This window comes from Rhodamnia argentea, chromosome 5 (genome assembly GCF_020921035.1).
Source record: "Rhodamnia argentea isolate NSW1041297 chromosome 5, ASM2092103v1, whole genome shotgun sequence".
NCBI lineage: Eukaryota > Viridiplantae > Streptophyta > Magnoliopsida > Myrtales > Myrtaceae > Rhodamnia > Rhodamnia argentea.
The window spans coordinates 18,340,423-18,360,024 of record NC_063154.1 but is presented as its reverse complement, the minus strand read 5'-3'; the positions used below and the strand labels follow the sequence as shown (position 1 = coordinate 18,360,024).

Here is a 19,602-nt window from a genome sequence, read left to right as displayed (position 1 = left end):
TGCTAATAAATTGCATTGTTTTCGTAAAATATTTGTAAGCCAGATCGCACTGGAGGTGATTTGTTTAGATTAATAGCAGGTTCACGTGTTATATACATTAGTTTAAAGATTGAATGTATCCTCATCTTGCCTGACCATCGTTCTATTATTGTTCCTTTTCAATTGAAAAACAAGTTTTATTTGATTAATCTTTTTTTAGTTTTTGTTTTGCTATTTATATTATCAAACAGATATCGATAATAGGCATTCTAAAAACTTTTTCGTTCTTAGGAAAAAAAAAATTGTTGCACATCAACGTGATGGGTCTAAAATTAATAGTAGGCTCGCGTATTGGATCAACTCAGTAGATCGAATGCACCTCCGTATTTTATGACAAACAAAAACACATTAAACAAATTGTATTCAACATTGGCAATTTTTTTTTTCATTTTTTTGTGGACTATACTATTTTTCATGATAAATCTCAAGAATTACCACACATGTCCGAGATACATATAAATGGAACCGAATCGGGTTGTGATCTAGGAACATAGATTCGAAGAATTGGAAATAAAGAAAAAAGGGGTTGCAAAAGAGGTTGAATGCGCTTTTCATTGTATGTCCATCCCCTTATATTTTAAATATTGAATATTCATATTGAAATTTAAGTTAGTTACTTCAAAAAGTCTTATGTCCCATATAATAAGAATTAATTAACAATGTAAGATATCAATTTTACTAATTGTGCTTGTACAAATTGGATTACGAAATAATAAAGTTACATACATATAACATATCTATTTTCTTTGAACCTCATTTTTAGGTATTTTATTTCGTATTTGATTGGGTTCTCATAAATAATTGTAAATCCATGTAATAATATAGATAGAGAGTAATTCATACATCCTATATTCCCCTTGCTTTAAATAAAAATGATACCAAAGAGCAAATCGCACCTTTTATCCATACCTTGCATAACCATTATGCACTTTAATTCATTTTAGTCCAACCATGGACCAACCTTATCTAATTTAAGTTTTTTCACTTGAGACGTTGAGAATAATATTTATCGGAGTCTTTCATTTTCGGATTCTTGTATTGTATATGCTCATGTATAAAATAAGAAATTGATTATATAACAGCCTGTTACGGACCATAAAAAATAGATAACAATTAATTTTTTAATTAATTATGAAGTCCACTCTTTTAATAATTTGCGGCTTACAATATACCGTTATTCTCATAATCATCCAAAAATTATTATGCTAACAAAATTCAAGTCGGACCCAACCGAGAACTGGATTTGAAAATCAGAAATTGGAATGTACGTTATTTCCTTTTTATATTATGCGGAGGTTCTTCTCCACATTTCACGCTGCAAGATGCCTTTTCGTATGAAGAGCCTTATTGATAGAAATTACTAACACGTGTTAATTGTTCAGAAGTGAGGCACCATATGCTAAAATAATTTATTCAAAAAAATAAATTAACTTGCTTTCAGTTTACGAGGAATTCTTAATGGCCATTTTTTTTTTTTTTTGGTCCAACCATTTGGAGAGCAAGTAATGTGGTATATAAGTCTAATTTCGTGGATTAAGACCATGCGTCCAGATCTACATTTCGACGTTCCTTAGCAATCTACATATAGGTCACCAGGTAATTTTGGCAATATCCCAGTGCTTTATTCCTTCCTTTTTTTTTTTACATTTAAATTTTATATACATGAACAAGTTCGTCATATCTTAAGAGGGTTTAACACTCTAAAAAGACACAACCCGAGCATAAGAGTGGTCTCGATGATTAGTCACTCGATATGGGAGCTCATATCCATAATTTTTTCATTGTACCTAGACCAATAAGATCTGGGAAAATCGCCAAAAATATTCTAAATCAATTGCATTTTTGCCACTTCAGTTATAAACCTTTCAATTTGTTCAATTTAGTCCTAAACCGTCTGATGATTTGATAATTTAGTTATAAACCTTTCAATTGTTCCAATTTAGTTCTAAAAATTTTGACGATTTGCCAATTTAGGCTCTATTTGTTTCGTAGAAAATAACTTTCCAAAAAATATTTTTCGAATTTTTCGGCATTTGGGGGATATAAAATAAGCTAATCTCGAAAAATATTTTCTTCTATGGAAAATACTCTTTCAAAAGTGAGAAAAACGTTTTTCTCTTTTTGAGAAGAGAAGAACATTTTCCTCATCTTTTCTTCCTCCTCTCTTTCATACTTCTTTCTTTATAACTATTATTTACCTCTTTTTGTTATTTAGTTATTTTTTGAAAATTCAAAAAATCTATTTTCTCTTCTTTTTTTTTTCTTTTCTTCTTTTTTTAAATTATTTTTTTATTTATTTTTCTTTTCTCCTTCTTCCCGATTCCTTCTACTTCCTCCACCCGCCAATCCTTCCTCCTTCCTCGACCAATAGCGGACCTTGGTGATCGGCCATGACACGGGCCCGCGAGCTCGAGCCTTGGCCGGTCCCGGCAATCTCGGGCTCACCCCAGGCCGACGAGCTCCAAGAACATTAGACATATATTGTCAAGGCCGGTGGTTTTCTTTTTAATCCGACCTCTTTAAATAGAAACAAAAGGTGCGTATATGGAAGAGGCATGTGCACAGGAGGATAGATATAGATGCTTACCATTCATTCACTTGTATCTTGATGGCTACTTTGCCCAGAAAAAGGAACTCAGCTTTATTCAAACTGATCAATGTTCCCGCTTGCAAACAAATTTTGCAAGTTTGAAATGGACCGGAAAGAGTTGCCGGCTATTCCCAACTTCCGCATCAAAAACCGACCAAGCCACGCCCAATTCGCTGTCATACGCTAATCTAGCTGCAAAAGCTGCCTCAGACCACTCGTGGGGTCGAGAAATTCCGATAAATCCCTCCAGACCGCCTGTCTTTTTGGTAAAAAACGCCGGCATCGGAACCGAGCTAGGAGACAGCCACATGATAAACGCCGTCGCTTGCCAACCTTAGGCAAGCCCGAGATTGCCAGGACTGGCCCAGCCTCAAGCTCGCCGGCGGCTGGCCGTAACCAGAAAGAAAAAAAAACAAATAAAAAAACAAAAAAAATGAAAAAAGATGAATAATTAAAAATTCGAATTTAAAAAAATAAAAAATGAAAAGAAAAATAAAATAAAATAAAAGGAGTCCATGGAGGAAAGTCGAAATCCAATTTTTCTTACCAAACGACAGAAAACATTTTCCGGATCTTTTCCATAATCCACCAAATACTTGAAAAACATTGTCATTTTCCTGAAAAATAACTTTCCGGAAAATATTTTCCAAAAACCTCGCATTTTTCACGAAGCAAACAGAGCTTTAGTACTAAAATTTAATTATTCCGACAAATTTTAGCTGAAAATCGTCGATGTGGATATTTGTAATTTTTTTAAAATTTTTCCAATTTGTTATTATTTTTCTTCTTTTCTTTTTCTTTTTAATTTCCTAACCTAGGCTAGCGAGGTTGCCTGCCACAAGCAGCGGGTGGCGACCCTTGCTTGGTCAAGATGTGGGTATCGCGAGCCTCACCAGCCAACATGCAAGAGTCGATTGTTGACCTCGCCGGTCCAAGGTTAGAAAGAAAAAGGAAAGAACAAAGAAAAGAAGGGGAAAAAAAAAAGATGAAAATTAATAGGGCTAATATAACGAAAACCCCAAAAACTAGTATATATGTGACGAATCTGCCGCAATCTATTTTTTGACCATAAAAAATCACAAATTGGTAAAAAAATCACAAATTTAACCCAAACTGTTTTTTTGACCATAATATATCTCAAACTGGTATGCATGTGATAAATTTATCATAACATATTTTTTTGACCATCAAAAATCCCAAACTGGCATACCTGTAAACAATTTATCCTAAAAAAATTTTGACAAAAAAAACCCAAATTGATACACTTCTCTCATATTTACCCAATGTTATTTGCCATTAAATTAGTTAATACCATGAAACCCCAAATTGATACACATGTAACAAACAGATAGTAAAATTCCCAAATGTGTACACCCGGCAATTGCCATGTGTCATCTAACTCAACAATTTAAAGATAAAATTTAACGAAAATTAATGAAGAGTAAATCAGTTACATGTATACCAGTTTAGGGTTTTTGGTTGTCAAACAAATAATTTAGAGTAAAATTATTATATGTGTACCAATTTGGATATTTTTGCAATAAAAAAATAGTTTTGAGTAAAATTATTATTATGTACCAATTTGAGGATTTTCATGGTATTAACCCAAATTAATAATTAAAAAAATAAAAAATACTGAAGTTCACGTCAACACCGACCGTGACATATAGGACGGCCGATGCTGAATAAACTACCATGTTAACGATTTTCGGCCATGGTTGGTCGATAGTACTAAATTGGCAAATCGTCAAATGTGTAAAACTAAATTGTCATAATTGAAAGTTTTAAAACTTAATTGGCAAATCATCAAAAGATTTATGACCACATTGCCAAATTGAAAGGTTTATTGTGGAATTGGCACAAATACAGTAAGCTCAGAAATTTTTCGGTAATTTTTTCAGATAAGATCCATCTCAGCCATCGCCCACATGAACTCTCACATAATTAACTGTTATAATAGACTCACGTCTCGGATCCCCAAAAAAGGTCTGAGCCATCATTGGGCTCGGGGAACAGAACACCTAGCCCATGAATAAGAACTGAGGTTTTCTGTAGATATAAAGTTCATTTCATCATCCGCTAACACTTTCGATTAACTTTGTTAATCCTTACTCTTTACCCTCATATCATATCCAAAAGTTTCCAAGAAACAACACAGAGACACAGTAAAAGTTATTGCACAGTACTAGGAGGATCAACTTGGTGCCGGCAGTTTCAGGTTGTGCTTTGCTTTGCAGAGATTGCCCTGTTCCTCTGAAACATGTGGCATGCAAATTTGATTAGATTTTGATACTAGCATGGATGGTTCTTGTCTCAGGATCTCTCAAGTCGGGAGGGAAGATGATGCTCCACCAGGCCTTGATAGATTTGCAGTTAATGTATGATGCAGTTTAGCAGATTTCACATTATGTGGCCTGACCCAGAGACAGATTCCAAGAAAGCATATCAGATTGCACTAAGCTAAACTTACATTAAACATGAACATGGTCAAAAGGTTCTTCTCTCTTGCGTAGGCAAGAATCAATCTGAGATTCCTCTCAGTTAGAAATCTTGCCGACCTGTAACTAAGCAACCTAGATGAAATCGCACGCATTCCAGGTGGCTTTTCTCTTCCAGAACTAACTCCAGAGAAATCTACTGATGTACTAGTTATACAATGCATCGTAAAAAAGAGTTAATACCAAAAGTAGTGTTCTTGATCCTCCAAATGAGCATATCTTGAAATTGCATACTATATCCTGCGTATGGAATGTTCAAAGAATGGTAACACTAAAGATCTCCAATTCGGGCCGCTCATGGGATTGTATCCCAATGCTGAATCAATCAACAAAACTAAAACGGCCATGTCCACTGCCACAGCAAATGAAACAGATCCGATAAGAAACCAAAATTGCCCATAATCAAACTCTTGGCCACTGCCCATTTAGAATTCAATGGACTTTCTGAATTACTTCTCCCAGTGCTAATATGCAGCTAAAGGTTAGTTGTCTAACTGCTTCATTTGCTTGAGTAACATCCTATTTGACAAATTCCGTCTGCCGACGAGGCGTTCAATTATCCTAGAGCCAGACAGCATTGTCATCATTGTCCTCCACCATTATTCTAACAAAACTCAGTCGACTGCTGCGAGCTCCTCCACGCTCAAGCCATCATTTTAACTGAGGAAAAACATGCATCCTCTTCACATGGTTCTTTAGTGTACTCTTTTCAGAGCCCAGGGAGTGCCACTGGTCTGATATTTATGTTAACCAATCCGATGCAGTTTATGGCATCATGATAAACAAGCTTCATCCATTGTAATATTCAACTATTCCCAATGAGATTGTCATTTCAAAAAGTCCAAGCTTTTTTGCATGTATGGAGGCAGCGGAGAAACCAATTCAAGAGTTTGCAGTTCTGACAAATCATATCCTGAAGATCGCTGCATATTTTGCAATGCCAGAGCAATATTAGGCAATATAACTTGGTTAGAGTGTAGGTGCAGGCGAGGTCGCTCATCAGAAATGCTTCCATTATCTAGATCAAGGCCAAAGGGAAGAGCTCTCCCCCTAAACTTCCTGCTAAAACTTTCTTCAGAATTTGATATTTGCCAATTTTCAAAGTTTCTATGAGCTTGCCAGCCATACTTGTAGTCCCCAACTATTGGAGTTCCCAGTACCTCAGCACAGTGCACTCGAAGCTGTTGAGGACAGAGGTGGAAGAATTTGTCCAGAATGGAAGTCAAAGATGTGCACATAAACTGATAAGATAAAATCTTGATTCAAGTTCTTTTTTGGGAATGTAAACATCTTGGTTATAACATACCTGATGCTTTCTTCCAGTGAGCGGTGACAGCTCTAGCCACGTATAGCCTGCATTAGACGACAATAGCGTGAAAAACATGCAAGTTCACAAGTAAAGCCCTTGACTTGCTTTTCCCACTTCTATATTTTGTGATTCCAAGCATTATTTAGTATCTCCGGTGCAAATGCTGTTCTTGCGGAAAAAGAAATGATAAAAAGGAATGCATCCATAAGACCTCAAGCATCTAAACACGTGGTCGGAGAGGGATCTGCTCTATTGGCAAGATAGGTCAGCCATAGAATGCCACAGTTAAGTAATGACTCACTCAACTTCAAGAAATTGGTTAGATGAGAACAGATGCTGATGATATTAAATTTAATGACCAATAGGAAATGTGAAAGTCATTGCTTTCTTCAATCCAGGACACTGCACAGACCGTTGATGATTTGGGCACATAAATCTGTCACAACTAGAGATAAACCTTTATGAAGGGCAAAACAATTTTCTAAGAAGCATATCAATCATACTGCAACAAAATTCTACAAATTAACAAGATGTCTTTCAGTCAGCATCAATCACTCACCATGACGAGATTCAATCACTTGATACTCTGTTAGTGCATGATGAGATGGGATCGTATGACTGCCATTGATAATTGTTATACGATCTGATTTCCCATTGTCCATCAGCACCTAAAAGAATTTAAAGTAATAAATAGAATTTCTTCAATGTCAAACAGAAGATGTAGTGTGAATAGTGTCCAATAGGCATAGAAAATCAAATTTTATGGTCAAACAACCATTTCAAAGCATAACAGTGCAATCCATCCATACTACACAGAAATATGCAGATAGCAGGTTGTCAAATGACAACACTTCTGACCAAAAAAAAAAAAAAACAATATTTAACAGTCTTCTGCAAAATGCTGAAGCAACCTGAGAAAAAAGATAGCCTATTAAATTTGCGTTTCTAGGCATACAGTTCGTAAAACACAAATCCATGCACAAAAAGGGCAGAGACAGTGGGAAGCCTAGATGATAGCAAAGAGTTGGCACCGAAAAGACATTCAGAAAGCAAGCAAAAATTCCAGGTCTACCCTGATTATTCTGAACTCCTTTAGTAATGTTTGTTCCATGTTGAATTTAAATTATAAATTGAAGTGAAAGTACAGTCGTGGAGTAAACTTCTTGACTCCTTCCGTATCACAATCATTCGGGAATTTCTCCTGATATAACAAAATCTATTGAAATTAAGACCATTCTGGCCATGAGTGCATGACTCATTCAATTAGGGAAGTTAAGGCTCATTTGCCTTGCAACATTCTCACAGCCGGCTAGGAGCCAATTCTTTTCATGCTCAACAGAAACATCAATTAACAAGCAAAACAAGTTTGAATAACGAAACAAAGTATCCTTTCTGCTAAATAACAGAAAGATAGCATGCCATAAAACAGGTTGACTAAAACATATTCTAGAAGAAGTCATTTGCATCTTCGATGATCAAAGACGGAGAAGCCTCCAACATATAGTTATGAAGCACAAAAACATTCCCACCTTTCCCAATGGTGCAGAAATCACTCCCTTTGATCGCCTAGGTGATCCAATGACAAGTGCCCAATATTTCCGTTGCAATAATCTCTTTCTGCTATCAGTATCCTAAAAAAAGGTTCGAGAATCAGGTCAATCTTTAAGTGCTACTAGCAGTTCACTATGAATTAACGTGTGCCTAACTGGAAGAAAAGGCAAAAAGGATACTCCGTGTTTCTGACATTGTTTAATGCTCCAACAGTTTTCTCACGGAATAGGGAGTGCAAAAATGTTGCACTTGTTTGTGTCCTGCCCATCACCAGGATGCCACTGCAATCTTTGTCAAGTCTGTGCACCTTAAAAATGTCAAAAGAGTTTAATAAGCCATTAATGTCCCTGAAGAGCCATCTACTTGTAATTACGCAACAGGATGTTGTAAAAGGTCCCCAGAGCACTTACCAGCCGAGGGTTTTCTTGGTGATCATACTTCAAACAAGTGATGGCCACCTCATCCAAGCTTCTACTGATGCCTACACCACCCTGCCAAAGAAATCACTGTAGCTTGCATCCACATTTCTTCGAAGATAAGGGAAAGAAGCAAATGAAGAAAAATAGCTCACTTGAACAGGCATTCCAGGGGGTTTATTCACAGCAATAATGGCTTCGTCCTGCTCAAAGTGCAAGTGGAAAGTGAAAAGCCTAAAGCGAATTGACACACATCTAGTAACCAACAGAAATGCATAAGCATCTGAACCTTATGCAACACAAGGCCACGAACAAAATTCACTTCTTCTGAATTGCAACGCCACTCTTGCTTCTTTGAAGGCAACTCTTTAACAGTGATTGGAAGATAGATTCGATCTCCCAAGTTGATCGAGTCTTTAGCTGCCACCTTCCATTATCATCCAATATTAGAAAGACTGATCATCCGTTTCATCATGCCGTGATAGAAAGTGTAGCATCTAAAAAGAAAGAATTAATTAATGCATCAAGCAAAAACCTTACCCTTTTAAGACGACAATCCACTGTTTCAGCACTAACGTCTGAGAGATTACCCTCTGAGAACTCTCTTCGGACCTACAGCAATCAAACCACGAAGTGATCAAGCCTCTATCACTATAGCCTCAGTTTCTAGCAAGTGAAACATCCGGCTCATTATCATTGACATTCGAGTCAAATCATCAACCAAGCTACCAAATTCCAATACTTCTAATAGCACAAATCAAGAACAGTTCCGCAACACAGTAAATGACCTCCTGTTTGGAATTATACAACACAAAATGAACGTTAAATTTGAACTGGAATACCCTCAAGACATAAAAGCAGTATCCCAAAGCACAAAGATCATCAAGAAACACTCCAAATCAAGAATCACGCGTTAATGATGCTCCAAATCAACAATCACAAGGCATATGAACTTATCGCGGCTTTAGCAGGACAACACGATGGACCCCAACAACTCTTTGCTTGCGACATTCACCAAAATGGACATTGCGGCAATGCTTAAATCCAATTCGCGCCGTCGAGCCAACCTGTCTCAAGCGAAAAAGCTTCTGCACAAGACTCCGCGGCAACTCCGGACAGCAACGAAGAACCCACTTGAGCGCCGTCATCGTCGCCGCCTCCCCTGACTTCGTGCTTCCGCTACGGGAGAGCACTCTTCCTAAAGCAGCCCCGTCAACGACCGCACGATCAAACGGAGGCAAGGTGAGCCAATTGCCCCTGATTCTGTCTCTGCCGCGGACAGCGTCGCCGCGCTCCTCGGCGGCGGGCGAGGCGTCGCAGGTCGAATGAGATCGTGACCGAGGCGCAATGAGGGCAGAGAGCGTGGCGGCGCCACTAGGGGTTCGGGAGAGGAGGCGGCGGACGAGGTAGCGATCCGCCATCGATGGAGCGAGGAGACTTTAGCTTTGACGAGGGCACAAGGAGGGTTTATGGACGGAGACGGCATGATCAGTCTGAGGCTAAGCCGTCATTTTGCTGGGTTCGGACAATTTTTCAGGCAACAAACGAAAGTCTTAGTACATTTTTATGAAAAGTACTTATTAATAAGTGCTTGGAAGTTTTATCATTTTTTTTAAATAAAAACTTAAATCAAGATTATTTCAAATGAGAGTCAGATCTCGTGGGTCTGCTAAATATTCCGACTTGTCAATGGCATTTTTCATTCATTGATAATTTTAACTTAAATTTTAGTTAAATTAAATTAAAAATTAAAAAACTAAATTTTATACAAAAATTGAAAAAAACAAGCGGCCTCCCGCCTGCAGCGCCCTCATCTTGAGTCACTGGCCATTGTCAATGTCCCATCACCGGATGGGACGGTGGTCAAGGTAGAGGGCTTGAGTTTTTTTTTTTCCCCATAAGTTTCAGTTTTTTTTCTTAAGTATGTCTTTTCATGGATTTTTTGGCATTTTTCATGTAATTTAATTAAAATTTTGTGTAAAAATTAGGATTCGAATCAAAACGACGTCGTTTTAATGCTTTAGTTAACCTTAACGCCACATAGGACGCCACATTAAAACAATTTAATAATTAGGCTAATCCTCTCATGGCGGATGCGTCATGAATATAATTATTTCCTTTCAAAAGGAAAATTTCTGAGTAAACAGTTATGTCCTGCAAATCCCTCTTGAAAAATAGAATAAGTGTATCGAAAATCCTAAAACTTATCGATTAAATACAGTTGCATCTTAAAATTTTCAAGATGTGCAATAAATGAAAAGAAACTTAACATAAAAGAACAATTGAGTCCTTAAATTTTCAAAAAATGTAATCAAGTCTTAAAACTTGTTGCAAAAATGAAATTGAGTTCTTAAACTTTCAAAGATATAGTGAAGTCTTAAAACATGTAAACTTGGTGTAATAAAGCCCTAAAACTTGTTAGATTTTTCATTCGTCAAGTTGAACGGAGTTAATAAAAGGATTTAATTGCACAAACTTGTCAAGTTTTAGGATTTAATTGCACTTTCGCGATAAATTTTAGCAAAAAATTCAAATAATGGCCTAAAGTGCCATCATTTTTTCAAATAAGGGCCTGGAGTAGAATTTATTTAAATAAAGACCTAAGTGCCTTCATTTTCTCAAATAAGAGTCTAAAACAAACCTCATTTCAAATAAGAGCATAAAGTTATTGTATTAATCTAAAAAAAAACCTAACCCCAAAGGCATTTTTGTTCTTGATTTTTTTAAAATTTTTTTTAATTTTTCTGCTTTCTCTTTCCTTTTCGCGATAGCCGGTCTCAAGTGATGGCCGGCTACCCGAGATGCACGGAGAGAGCCGAGCTATGCTGCCCTCGAAAGCCATTGGCGAGTGCCGACCTTGCCAAGGCAACACTCACCAACTATAGGCAAGGTTGGCCTTCACCGGATCTAGCCTGATATGCTTGGAGAGAGCCAAGCTATGCTGCCCTTGAAAGCCACGAGCGAGGGACGGCCTCGCCAAGGCAACGCTCACCAGCTGCAGGCAAGGTCGGCCTTCGCCAAATCTAGCCGAGGGTCGCCACGCCGATGGCTAGCGAGGACTTGAGAGAGGCGATCCTCGTCGAGGACTCGATTTTGTGTAAAAATCGAGTTCTTTGGCTAATTTCGTTCAATTTAATTAACGAAAAATGCTGACGTAATTTTTTTTAACATTCGATTTACGTTGTCGACAAATTGGCTCTTAACGAGTAACATCATATTTCGTGTGGAGGAGTTCTTGGTCACTAAAATCTTAGTGGATGGCAGTAATGGGCTTCGAATTTTCTTGCAAGATGAAATAACTAGTTCTCGATATGGAAGTCGAATAAGAGGTGGGCGCCCTTTTGACAATGTTAAGAACTAGAAGGATCGCTAAAGCTGATCAACCCCATTCCCTATTCATTGGTAGCACTTACACTTACGAAAAAACTTAATTACCCACTTAATCCAATTTTTTTACTTTCTCATCCAAATTAATAATATTATTGAAAAATCAAAAGTACATGATAGATTTACATTTGAATTTACGAGTCAATATTTAAATAAAATTTTCAAGAGTCACGAGCTTCAAAAAGGTTGAATAGGGCGAAACACAAGATTTTTTTTTTGTCATAAAAAAAGGATAAAATGGCACTCTTTTTTTTCGATTGCGTTATTACAAATTTTCATTCTCTCGTACTCTTCATTAAAAATAGGCACTTCTAACCAAGACAGGAAATTTAGTTTTTAATATTATAATTAAAAAGCACATCTTTAATATTGCGCGACCTATATTTCCTCTTCGGAAATGTTTCCCTAACATTACTGTCAAAAACGGTATAATTTCAAGTGTAGTTCCACACACCATCATTACGTGTTTTGTATAAAGCACACATTGATTGAAAAATTATGTGATCATAAATAATTGACAATAAAGTCAAATTGTCAGGCTAGCGACTTCTTTTCCTATTCTCTCTCCGAATTTAGCGATAAATGATTAATAGTCAATATTTTGTACACTCAAAGAACATTAATTTCTAGCTATGTGACATCCTGTAATCCGACTTGTTTTGAAGCCTTGAATAAATGAAAAATCTTATTGATGTATTTCAGACTAATCTCACTCGGGAATGGTCCATTTTGAGCAAACTAACCAAATGGGAATGGCTAGCTAGGAAAATCAAGTACGTTGACTTAAGAACTTGATCCTGGATCGACTCTTTGGCCATGCAAATTGTCGAGGAAATATTTTGGACCAATATAGGCCGATCTTAGAATGATTAAGGAATGATTTGGATAATACCTTACGCTTGGATCACGGGTGATTCCGTTTGACCTCGTGTGGGTTCCGAACGTCCCTAAATTATTTTCTAACGATCGTGTCCATCGGGACTAGTAACCGACTCTCACAATTGAATGACAACCAAAGTCGTCATGGCTCAAGAAATTCTTAAACGTGATTTTAATCACGGGTCGATACGCGTAATTCCTAAAAGCCGCCCGTTAGTTTGAGATACGCTGAAATTTCAATTGATCGAGATTGATCGCGAATCCAGCCTTCGAATTTGACGTCGGACCTTCGGGAGTTTCAATAATTAAATTTTGGACGTTTCCTCATTCAGTGTATAATTTCTTCGTAGTTCGCCCCAAGAGGTTCAGAAAAATAAAATTTGGATTGGAAATGGGAAAAGACCCATTTGCCCTTGAAGAATACCCAATTTTTCATTTGGATCGAAGGGTATATTGGTCAAATCACCCCTTGGCCGAAAATTGACTTTGAAGACCCCAAAATTATCCAACATTTTATTAATTAATGTTTTTGGCCTTCTTCTTCTTTATTTTCAAGAGCACTCTCTCTCTCTCTCTCTACCTCACTTTCTCTCTCTTGCTCATCACCTCTTGGCCGAATTCTCTCTCTCTCTCTCTCTCTCTCTCCCACCTCCATTGCCGAAATTTTTCTAAGCCGCCGTTGGTGTCACCTTGGATCGCCGGATCTCAACCTTCTACCGTGAGCCACCTTGGATTGCCAGATTTTATGGGTTTTAGCCGATTGAGGGAGTCGCCGGAGCCGCCGGATTGGGGTCAAGACTTCTCTCGTTTTCTCACCGGAAAACTTGCTAAAATAGTGGTAAGTTGGTCCCTAACCTTAGATTAGGTATCTAGGGTGCTAATAGACTTGAGATTGAGTAAATTTGGGTGAAAAATTGGTTGTTTTTGCCCATTTTCATGCCTTGGCCGAGAATGAAGGTTAGAGGAGAGAGAAAAGATGGTATTCTTCAATGAATAGTGATTTTGCACGATTGTTAATGGAGGGCTAGGATTTGATCTTGACTTTCGTGCTTTAATCCGACGGCCTATATTAAATCTTATTTAGAAAGCTTGATCCGACGCCTGGGATTAATTCCTGCTATATTATTGATTAATTGGATGGTGGAGATTAAATGTACGTTAGTATAGTATAATTGTATCGTACGTATTAAACGCCACGTTAGTACATTATAATTGTACGGTACGTATTAATTGCTACGTTGGTGTTATTTCGATCGTGTGACGTAGATTAATTTTTGTAGTGACAAAAATTAATCGTGTGGCTGATTGGCCATTGGTCTTGTGTGACCTAATCGGGTGGTCCCGATTTATTAATTCTCTAACATGAGTGAATCACGTGGTTCCGATCGAGTATCTGCCCAAGAAAATTTAATCGAGTGGTCTCGATTGGGCAATTGAGGAAAATTAGAAAGATCGTGTGGTCCCAATCTTTTGTTGAAGAGAAATTGAGAAGATCGTGTGGTTCCGATCTTTCGTCAGAGGAAATTGGTGAGACCGGATGGTCTCAATCTGCTAATCAGGAAATTTAGCAAGATCACGTGGCGAAGATTGATCGATCGGAAGTATTTAAGTGATTGTGTGGTATCGGATGAGCGATCAAGGAATTATTGTGGTGTATGGTCTTCATGTGGATTAATTGAGAGGAAGTGTGGGATTTTACCCTAAGGAGTAATGACGCGGGGTTCGTATTTTGTGAGACCATAAATTGCCCGAGGCGTTATGACGCGGGCCCCGTTATTATTATATTACCCCGAGACGTTAAACGTGGGGTTCGGTATACTATTCTATCTTGAGGCGTTAAACGCGAGATATTTAACCCGATGCGTTATTACGCGGGTTACAATGACTCGATGCGTTATTACACGGGTCCGTCCAGTTATAATATAGCCCGATGTGTTAAATACGAGCTCTGGACCAACGTGAAATTTTACATGATAGCCTGATGCGTTAAACGCGGGCTTTGGAGCAATGTGGATATTTATATTATGGCCCGATGCGTTGAACGTGGGCCCTAGAGCACGTGGAATATTTTATTGACGGTCTAAGGCATGGAACGCCGATATGGGATTAATGTAGAATATTTGAGAAGATGTGGTAATTTTTGGAGTAGGAATGGAATATTCTGGATTTTATTTATAGAATTTTTGGTTGAGGAAGGATTGTTGGAAATTGCTCACCTATGTTGTGTCCGGAGGCACTAGAGCCCTAACCTAGGATTAGGGATTGGCTTACTGAGATTTATTCTCACCCCATTGTGAGCTCGTTGTTTTCTTTTAGACTCTCTGCCACAACAATGAATGATCCGCCCCAGAGGTTTGGGATCCCACGAGACATGGATACGGTAGTTACCGAGTATCCAGTGGGAGAAGACAAGGCGTACTATAAGCACGTTACTACCATTTGGTGGATACAGGAGAGCATTTTTGGAAGACTCACAAGTACAAGGCGTGGACGTACCGCCACGGAGATTTGTCAATAGGTTCGTTGACTGGTTTTGATATCCCTTACGATGGTGTTGGGGAATGAGACCCCACTCAAACTCCACCTCTTAACGGTGTAGTGACGAGCTCGGACACCGGTCCCGAAGACTCGGAATCCGACCCGGAGGTCGTGACGCTAGGAGAGGATGTGCAGATCGTCGAGCCTTCGGATGCGGAGCAGCCACCAGAGATGGACGTGGATGAGTTGGCAGCTATAGACGAGGTAGTGTCTAATAGCGAGGACAAGGCTTAGGGTAGTTGGCCTCTCGACTTACGTGTAGCGTTTTACTTTTGAAGTATAGTTAGGCTTCGACCACTAGATCTTTTTGTTATAGGTGGTCTCAGGCTTGTACAATGGCCTCTGAAGCCTTGGGTGCGAGAGTTGTAACAGTTGTGTATATATGTACATAAGTGTGTTTTACCATCATAAGTTATCGTAGCGGTGTGGTTTTCTGTATGGAGGAGAATTGTTGTTGCTTCCGCACTTGTTATTTTATTTTTTCGTTAGCCTTTGGATCTTGGAGAACTGCACACGCACGAGGCCATGTGGGATGTCGACGGCTCGCGGGGTTCGGGTCGTGACAAGTTATGTCTATAATACCAGTTCTCCAGCACCTTTCATTTACATGTGACACAAAGACTTCGCTTGTTTTGGGAAAAATGAATAATCAAGAATTTTGTTATAGGGCTGATCTATTGTATTGCTTAAAATAATTAGTTAACGTAAAATGTTTTTATTATTAACAATAATTTTCTTATAAGTATTTTCGTGAATAACGAAAATATTTTTCATTCACTTGTTTTTATGAGAAATATAAGTGATCAGTTTTATGAAATATTTTTCACTTCATGCATATTTCATAATATAAATGGAGCCGAAGTCATTAATAATACTCCTAAAAAGATGACGCATACAATTAGTCTGACAAAAATAGAAAGAAAGATAAGGATTGCGATCCCTATAATTAAAGTTGGCTGATGACACTTTGTGTTCTCTTCGCCTGTAGCTCAACTTTTAGGATTCAGATGGAGTCGATTGACTCGAAAAGTCATAGGCAACAAAGGCAATTCCCAAAGTTAAATAGGAGAAGAAGAAGAAGAAGAAGAAGAAGAAGAAGAAGAAGAAAGAAGCAATTAAAAAAAACATGAAAAATAACATAAATCCGTATAACCACTGGATAATTATGTACTTATAACATAATTAAGGAGAACCATAAAGGCAAAGTACATTATGACAATTTGAGTAGCTCACGTCGGACGTGAGTTTCAATGCTCTATAGCTCTCAATTGATCAAACAACTAACATTTTGAAATAAAACACGTGCGGTGCTTGCACAACAATCTGACTAAGTTCTCATCTATGAACCCCTACATGTCTTGAGTCCAATCAAGTGAACCTCATGCGAGATCCACCTATTCCAAATATCTAGATGTACCGATCGCCTGTATACCCTCTGGCGACTCTAGGGAATGGCTGTTCGCAGCTATTTGTGTCCTGCATCGGGGCTCGGACGGTTCTCGTCGCTTTGACCTGCGAGCCATTGGGCCTTGTACCTGTGCCCGGGACCGTCAGGGCTTGGACCCGAGTCATTGATCGCCATTCCGAATGGCGATTTCTTTTCAGGGATACGATCCTCGCTCACCAAAGCACGGGACAACCCCGCACCCTCCAATGGCCTTATGGCTTCTGTCTTGAAGATCACCGAGCCCAGCAATAGGAGAGGAAGAAGAAGAGCTGCTAAACCAGGAGACTGCGGATTTTTAGCCATTTTTTGGTAGGATTATGCACTACACATTGCATGGAGAGATAGATCTCCTTGATGCCAATTTATACTAAAGCCCTAAAGTGGTTCTCACTTTGGAAAGTAGCCGATGACTTTTGGGAATGGAGGCTAGTTCTTGGACATCCACGTGGTGCAATTCTGAGTTGCTGCTTCCCTTTTCTTTTGGGGGTCAATGAAGTTGCCACGGTGAGAAAGGTTTGGTACATTTGAAAAGCATGTACCTGAGGAATTCCCCACTTTCCTTTTGTCCTTTCTAGAAATCATCACGAAGTTCCAACTTCAAGGATACGGAGGAGGAAAGTTTGAGAGTGCATGAATATGAGTGTCAACTTGCTCTTGTGGCATCACTTTTGCATGATGTGACTGATCATGGTTAGGGTTTTGCTCCATCTCCACTCCACCCATGATTTGTGAGTTAAGAGAAGTTAGTGATATTAAGATTTAGATGCTAAATGTGTCTATCGAATGATGTTGCTAGATCTATATTGGATAGTTCAATGAGCCAACTAACTTATCTGCCACTTATTATTTTTCGTATTATTTGGTATACTCATATAGTATATAAGTTTTAATATCTCTAGTATTACCCAAAAAAATTGTGTGCATTTTAACATCTTTGTTTAGTTTATTATTTCCAATGTTATTGATTCTATACTCATGGCCTTTACCATAATATCACATCAATTTCGGTATCGAATCCGATCGTGAAACTTGAGTATGGAAGATGTTTAAATGAATGAGCTGTAAATGTTCAAAGTAATTGTCTATATGCCAATAATTGCCCTTCTTTTTCCTTTTGTTTATATTCTAGAGGCAAGAGTGCAGAGGTCCGACAACTTGGAAGGCCATGCTTTTCCATATCAAATATAAGAAGTTGAATTTCATCTAAAGGAAAAGTGAAAGAAGTAAAGATATGGGCAGAACTTAGTGGGCAAATGTGAGTCATGTGTTAAAACTTTACCATGTATCTTACCAGATAGTGCCACGTGGCGAACACATAAGCAAACATTCTCTAAACTTTCGCTTTGATGGATTAATAAGTACAAAAACAAGATAATAATAATGCTTAAGAGATAATTGTATAAATTCTGTATATTTTTGTATTTGTCAAATAAAGAGTACATTAGTCTATTTATAGATTTTATTTATGACTTTTATGGTAACATGATAAACATAATATCAATTTGATCAATCAAGGGAAACATATGCATAATCCCAATATAATATTGAAAATTAAAGGAAATATCATAATTATCTCTAACATTTCCTTAAACTCAAGGTACGTCAACTCAAGTTTGGAATTTTTTTTTTTTTTAAGAAGCTGGTTCGCTATGTTAAAAAGAATACTGGCTGACTAGTATAGGCTACATTGATGTGGCTATTGTGTGTTGTCATGGATACTATCCAAGCTTCGGGACAGGAGGCTATTGTGGCTGTTGGGCCGGCTACGCGACAAGAGAGTATCGTGGCTGCTGTGCACTCGGGTATGCAATTGGGCGTCTGGCACCAAGTACACTCAAAATTTCCTTAGAGTCGTCTAACTCTCATACCAAAATAAGAAATAAAAGCGAGAGAGAATTTTTTGTAATTTTTGTATATTTTTGTATGTAAAAAATGAAGAGTGCCTTAGTCGGGCTTTATTAATCATTAATAAGGGTGAAAAATACAGGCTGACCAGTTCGGTCTTGTTCTTGAGGGCACTGGTCTGGTTTTCGTTTTATAAAATTGAAACCGGTGATTTTTGGTCCAGTTTTCGGTTCTAAGAGGGAACCGGACTACTCGGATCAGATCGATTATTTTTATTTATTAGAAGTAAACCTAATAACCCACCGATTATTTATTTATTTCTTAAATGCAAACCTAATTTCAATTGATATATTAAAATTAAATTCCGTGTTGTTCACATCTACTAATAATCCACCGTTTTCAGGTAAGACTTGATCGGGTCGGGAACGGATCACCCCTAGTCACTAGATAACCATTGAAGGTAGCAAAATAAATATACTATCAATGGTATTCAAATAGGGATATGCCCATCAAGGGAGATGTATGCATTATCCTGAGAGAGACTAATAACAAAAGGAAATATGCTAATTGTTTCTAACAAATGGGCATGAAATTTTTGGAATCTAGGGCTTTGTAATTTTAGTTTCCTGAGCATTGGAAAACAGGAGTTTTTCACATTGAATGAGAAGCAAATTAAACAACTTTCTCTTGGAGATCATAATCAAAGTCCAACAGCACCTCTTAGTGGTACACTACAACATGGAGCATCAAGTTTGACCCCAATGTTACATAATGTAGTAGAAATTTCCGTTGGAAAAAAACTTTAAGCTCATAAATTATGAGTCGAGAACATATCAGTTGCTTGCACGCTTTGCATCCTTTTTTTTTTTTTTTTTTGTTTGTCACTTTCAGAAGTCAAATCCTCATTGTCCAAAAGTTCAGAGTGCCTAAACTGAGAATAGGCTTTTTACTTGGGCGGTGGGGATCTACTTTATGTTACAATCGCTAGTGAACTCTCGTAACCTAGTTTTTACTCAAGAAAAGAAGTCAAAGATATCAAGAAGATGGCTATATCTCTACAGTCAAATTCCTTCCCAGATTCATGGAACCAATGTCTTGGAGTC

At 37.9% G+C, this 19,602-nt stretch overlaps 1 protein-coding gene across 1 annotated transcript; it reads right to left on the bottom strand.

The window, feature by feature from the left end:
- Positions 1 to 5,505: 5,505 nt before the first annotated feature.
- On the bottom strand, positions 5,506 to 9,904 carry LOC115730835 (RNA pseudouridine synthase 4, mitochondrial-like). Its single transcript, XM_048279011.1, has 10 exons — positions 9,471 to 9,904; positions 8,944 to 9,015; positions 8,693 to 8,830; positions 8,559 to 8,606; positions 8,398 to 8,478; positions 8,181 to 8,294; positions 7,966 to 8,067; positions 6,996 to 7,104; positions 6,434 to 6,480; positions 5,506 to 6,308 (listed from the first exon to the last, which is right to left on the bottom strand). Exons 1-10 carry the CDS (start codon positions 9,822 to 9,824, stop codon positions 5,955 to 5,957), a joined length of 1,419 nt encoding a protein of 472 aa, XP_048134968.1. The 5' UTR covers positions 9,825 to 9,904; the 3' UTR covers positions 5,506 to 5,954.
- Positions 9,905 to 19,602: the final 9,698 nt, after the last annotated feature.